General features: G+C 46.7%; 2 protein-coding genes and 1 non-coding gene across 3 annotated transcripts in view; 1 reads left to right on the forward strand and 2 right to left on the reverse strand.

Moving 5' to 3' along the window:
• Positions 1–42: 42 nt before the first annotated feature.
• On the reverse strand, positions 43–5,752 carry Pmar_PMAR011907 (amidophosphoribosyltransferase, putative; the record flags this gene model as incomplete). Its single annotated transcript, XM_002773992.1, has 25 exons — positions 43–167; positions 454–561; positions 609–765; positions 961–1,089; positions 1,167–1,289; positions 1,531–1,654; positions 1,702–1,760; positions 1,805–1,897; positions 1,962–2,098; positions 2,153–2,264; positions 2,336–2,448; positions 2,491–2,525; positions 2,669–2,836; positions 2,940–3,001; positions 3,061–3,137; positions 3,268–3,388; positions 3,865–3,958; positions 4,010–4,114; positions 4,164–4,264; positions 4,313–4,440; positions 4,497–4,539; positions 4,899–5,049; positions 5,147–5,196; positions 5,515–5,654; positions 5,713–5,752. 25 exons carry the CDS (start codon positions 5,750–5,752, stop codon positions 43–45), a joined length of 2,595 nt encoding a protein of 864 aa, XP_002774038.1.
• Pmar_PMAR011906 lies at positions 3,173–3,245 on the forward strand. Its single transcript has one exon. It is a non-coding gene; the product is annotated as a tRNA-Ala (tRNA).
• Positions 5,753–5,831: 79 nt separating the features above from the next.
• Pmar_PMAR011908 (protein arginine N-methyltransferase, putative) overlaps positions 5,832–6,048 on the reverse strand; it is a 3,503-nt gene continuing 3,286 nt past the window's right edge. Inside the window, exon 9 of the mRNA XM_002773993.1 lies at positions 5,832–6,033. Within this exon, the coding sequence (XP_002774039.1) occupies positions 5,876–6,033 (158 nt within the window). The 3' untranslated portion in view covers positions 5,832–5,875. The remainder of the gene's footprint in view (positions 6,034–6,048) is intronic.

The following is a 6,048-nucleotide window of genomic DNA, read 5'->3' on the forward strand; positions in this document are numbered from 1 at the left end:
AACTAAAGCGGCATTCTAGCGACCTCCTCTGCTGAATGCAACTTACACTCTCTTGTGGTCTCTGGCAGGTGGCAGGACAACAAAATTGCGACCGTTGGTGAGGGCGAAAACAGAAACTTCTGGACCCTCCATGAGCTCCTCCACTACTACAGGGCCGCCGTAAAGACCTGGATAGAAAAAGGACGGACACATATCCATAACTTTTAGGACTGGGAGAAGCGCAGTAGAGAATTACTGTCAATTTCGCATCACTGGGTAGATAGAAAAAACATACACTGGAGTTTCACCCCCCTAGTAACACTAGTGAAAAACATATTTCACGACTACTGCATATCACCGCGTATTTCACAAAGTTTAACGCCACTTCTGAAACTCCAATGCACACCCAAGAGTAACCCCACGATCAATACATAGGGTGAATCTGGCAGAGGAAATGGATGTATTTCGACTTACGGAAGATCTCCCGAAGAGCCTCTTTCCCTTGCTCAACCGTATCCACTACGATCACTCCTTTGCCAGCAGCCAACCCCGAGGCCTTCACAACAACTCCACCTCCATCACCTGGACCATACAAACCTTCATGCGAACGACCCAGGTTCAATCCCCACTACTGCATATTTTTTCCACCGCCTTCTCCCCCTCCTCTAGGGTCGTTGCTGTGACGAACTCCGCAGTAGGAATGTCATGCCTCCTCATGAAGCCCTTCGCCCAAGCCTTGCTGCCTTCAATTTCAGCTGCTGCTGCGGTCGGACCGAATACTGGGATCTGTCAGTACTCGAGTGAACGAAAAATACGCACATGGTCAACTACATACTGTGTTGATGACAATATGAAAATTACGAGGGAATTCTCATTGGTTTCTCTACACTTCTACCCGAATTCTCATATAATTACTGAGGACATCCGAAAACCCAGTTTAGGAAAGCCAACATATATTCCAATACTGCCCTTCCCCCCTACCCCTGCACTTTGCAATACATCCCCCACGCCCTCCACCAAGGGCTGCTCCGGACCTATCACCACCAAACTGATATGCTTCTTACGGCAATATGCAACAATGGCATCCTTCGAGGCATTCGATGCAGGTATCTGCAAAGAATTAGTCCAACTCGATAAGCATCCGACTTTCAACCCAACGACCCCGGTTCGAACCCCACACCCATCACATTCATTATTTTCTCATGCTCCCCTGCATTGCCCGGAGCAACATAGACTCTCTTCACTTTATGACTAGCCGCAATAGCAGTAGCCAAAGCATGCTCCCGTCCCCCCGACCCCACTACCAATACCTACACAACAACAACTACAACAACATCACCCCATACAGTGCAGTGTGGGGGGAACTATGCACATGGTCAACTACATGTGTTGGTGACAATACGAAAATTCTGAGAGCAAATTTGTGGAAATTATTGCTGATCCCTGTGGACTCCTAGCCCAACTCGTTTATAAACTCCTACGATCAGTGAGAGAACTCATGAGCTCAGCAGCTGAGGAGAGCGACCATATAGTCCAACCCTGATACCGCACATTAGTTCCTCCTCCCGAAGATACACCATAACACCGCTCATCCCCACGCCCTTCCATCCATAACGTGAAGGCCCTCTTACAAACCACCGCGCCTCCCAAGGTTGGGTAGTTTCCAGTAAAGTACCTTCAAGCTCTACTCAATCCCCGAACAACAACAACACCAACCACTACCAGTCGCCCAAATGCTCCGGTATAGCCTCGTGGAGTTTCCCCACAGTTTGGAAGACGACCTAAGCCCCATAGTCTGGCCTTCCCGCTTCGCTCCGCTCACTACTTCAACGCGGGCCTTGCAATTTTCAGGCTGGATTATTTCCGCAATTTTATCCTCCAATTCCCGTTGAGTAAAATCCTCATAAATCCGCTTCACCTGACAGAACAAATGCCACCTCTGAAGATCTCGCTCGCCCCGAAATTGCCAAGACCATGCTCACATAATTCACATCTGACTCCGCGTCTTGAAGGCACTGTTCATAAACCTCCTCTATGATACCCTCTTTCCCTCGACTCCTCAACAACGCTATCGCCGCTTTGAATGCAACAAAGTCCGCTAACTTTGCCATGTCAATACCTGATCGATTAAAGCCGTTTTGGACAGTCGAAGTGGAGCTCAAGATGCCCCCACCGTAAGGATCCGGGTAGCATATCATTGGGGCCGAGGAGACTATAACGATAGAGGAAGGCCTCAGCCTTTCAAGTGTCTTCAAAATCGCATTCTTCAATGTATTGCCGCGGACCTGATACCATAAAAGCCGGAACGAACCTCTAACTCTGTGATGACTCCGGATACTCCCCTCATCAGTATTACAATAGAGTCGTCCAAGGCCACCAGCACCTCCCCCTCCTTCACAGTGCCATAGTGCACATCATACGCATGCATCGTCATCGCCTTTCGACTTGAATCCTCCTGGATGAACGTCCCTGAGAGCGAACTACAATCCGCATCCCCAATCCATTCCCCACTAAGTTTCGCATCCTTATGCACCACCTTCTCCTCCCTAACTTCAAGGTCTATAACCTGATCACATCAAAGACAAGTCGGAGGCGACAGTGGATGAGCACGAGCAATGGAATCCCTTCGACACAGCAAATTTTCAGTTTACTTACAATACGAACAAGACAATCATTCCATTGCTATCACTCAATTCGTCTCAACGGCCCTACCCCTAAATTGGTGCCCGTTTCCATAGCTTTCCTCTGTTCTCGGTATAGGTCCTCTCTAAGCTGTTTGACCATACCATAGAAAGCGAATTCCGAGGTATTCGGGATGAAAGAGAATACGGTGTTCTTGAAAGTACCCCCGACCTCCCTGAAACCATACTCATGCCCAAGCCGACCAACACCCACAAACGACTTGCAAAGTGGAGCTAGAATATAACACACTTCTGTTATCACAACACCCAACTACTCACCCGACCCTTTCAAGTGTCCTAGTGGCAAGCAAGCGTCCAAGCCTCTCCCGTTCGCGATAGACCTGAATGGTCGAGTCGATGAGTCAACGCCTTACATTGGAGCCTCAGAGCCGCTCCTCACGTCAGCGTCATTCCCTCTCGAAAAATATATCCTTTCAAATGAGCACTGACTCAGTTTTGGCGCAGCCGGGAGTACACCTGACGGCAGCAAAAGTCGAGAACGGAACTCATCCGGGGGACTAGCTCAAATGGTAGAGCGCTCGCTTAGCAAGCGAGAGGCACCGGGATCGATGCCCGGGTTCTCCATTTTTCTCGTTCAAATTCTTACATTCCACTGACACTTGTCCCGACGCCTTGACTATAAGTGCTGCTCCTGCCGGTACAGAGTCAACCTTATCAACTCCAAAAACACTTCGAATCAGCGGTGCCTCAGATGCAACAACCACAATCTGAAACCAAACACCAACCGTATACAACGACCGAGCGAAGACCCATCCGGGGGGGGGGGCGATCATTGCTCTTACTCCTACGAGAATTCACTTCATTCATACATTCCTCATAAATGTGTCAACTCTGACACCCCGAGATGACTGCGATTTCAGATCAGTTCTCATCCCTGCTCTATGACATTTGAACACATGAGACATACGGTGTGTTCGATTTTGATAGTCCAAACGGGCAATAGTGCATATCTTTTCGAATACGCATAATTTCACAAACAAACTTCCACAGAATAAGCCTAATTAGATGTGAGAACTAAATAAATAGCTGATAGCTCTCTATCGATCACCATATACTAATACGAACAACGTAGACTACAGTACATTCAAAGTGATATATACTATGTACTACGATAGCAGTTTCCAGGTATTATAATATGCAATGACCATCACAACAGAAGAATTACGATTACTCCACTACGCACCTCATCATCATGATAGTAGAAAGCTGGTCTGATCCCATTAGGGTCCCGCACTACAAAAGCATCCCCATGCCCAAGGAGACCAGTCAATGCATATCTACCGACACTATACATCCTGCCCTCCAGTTGAACACAACTACTGACCGACCCCCCATCTATCCTGTCTAGAGCCTTCCTCAGGACTTTGATAAGATTAATATTAGCACCTACAAGCTTCATACACTCCCGCGGTGGATGCCCCGCAGCGCTATACCTGCACACGCCACGAAATTCCCCAAGTCCCGATGTCGTCACTATCCTACTTAACAATCAGATCGTTGTTCTCCTTATCCAAATAATGCCCAATTTTCTCCAATAGCGTTACAGTATCGGACAACTCTACCGGATGCTGACCCAGTTCCACCTGACCGCGCGCCACAAAATTCATACCTCACCGAAAAACTCGGCCCACCAAAGAACGGAAGAGCTCCTCCGTATTGGTAATATTGAAGTTTCCAGCCACCAGCAAACTCCTCGACATCCAATTTGATGATCTCATAACAGGATGGCATTCACGATAGCTATTCAGAGAGTCCGTGCCTGACCATGACCGCGCGCCACAAAATTCATCAATCCTGAAGAACCTTATCCCTCACCATAGCGAACATGGCCCAAGAAGCATTCACCAGTATAAGGCACCTGACAAATTCGGAAATGTCTCCTTCCTACCGAACCCAACAAAACACTCCACTGCATTGTGGGAGATCGCGGATGATATAAACCCCCTCGTCCTTGCAGTAGGACGCTAACGTATTGTTATACGAATATACCAGATATAATCAGACTAGTTTGCCGAGGTAGTAAACTCCCATCTCAGCCACTTGATGCACATGAGTTGGAATAAGTATATGCTTGCTTTCCTAAGCTCACCTCAGGAGCTTTCTCACAGGTATAAGTGTATAAAAACCAACGACAACTCTCCACATTTTCCTCATTTCTCTTCGTGTCGTTACCCATGTGCATACTCCCCTCACTGTAACCCTCGACTGCTCTATTACCTTCATCTTGAGTATTTCCGAATCCATCTGGTCAGGCTCAAGCCCTCCCAAGCCAGCCGTTTCCAAAGCCCCCTCAGCTTGCTCCATGACCCTCTTGAATAGCTCCCTTATCGAGTCGTGTGTCACAGACACTCTATCTCGATGAATATATCTACACCCACATCTCGCAATTACTCCAACACTACTACTACTACTACTACTACTACTACTACTACTACTACTACTACTACTACTACTACTACTACTACCTTTGTCCCTGCTGTGGGTTCATCTTCAAATTCGCCAACCCGGCACCATCCTACCAAAAACGGCCCCTTCCATCATCAACAACAACAACAACAACAACAAGAAGAAGAAGAAGAAGAACATATACAACTTATACAACAACAACATATACAACAGTAACAACAACATCAACAGTAACGAGAAATATACAACAGTAACAGGCACATATACAACGACAACTATTTTAATCTCCATAGATTTATATATTATTACTATATCCACAAACGTAGACTAACAATATCACATATATCTATTCGATATATTAGATTACTAGGACATGAATAGATACCAAATAGAACAACAACTGTAACAACAACAACCCTATTCCCACCTGTCCCCTATTCCTCTGCTTTTCCAGAAGTAAATACATTTTCTGCAAGCCGTAAAAGCATGTACCATACTTTTCTATATAATAATCCATCGGTTTCAGCAGACGCAAAAATGCAAATCCACATTCATGGCCGATGTCTCCTAACAACAATAAGACCACACAAGAGTTACGCAGGAATACCACTCCACCAGCAAATACCAGTGAGCCTGCTAGCTTCCTTCTCGTCAAATCTGAGCATGCTCCAAAAAAATTCAAACAACGGCACTTGTCCTACCGCACCCCGCTGAATTAATCAACAACAACAACACGTAGCACTATAGAGGAACGTTTTATACAGTAGTCATCTCGGTAAGGCCAACCTTCACGTTTCTACTGTAATAGCGTATTGCCGGGACGTCGGACCTGCTCGCTCCAACGTAACTTGGCATTCAAACTGCACCCCTTTCGTTGCTGGTGCAAAACAACCGAGGAAAATCGATGTCTGTTTCCAATGAGTTGGGGGCGAAAACGGTGAAGTGCCTAAAGATACCATCA

Source organism: Perkinsus marinus (assembly GCF_000006405.1).
Source record: "Perkinsus marinus ATCC 50983 genomic scaffold scf_1104296958712, whole genome shotgun sequence".
NCBI classification, from domain to species: Eukaryota; Perkinsozoa; order Perkinsida; family Perkinsidae; genus Perkinsus; species Perkinsus marinus.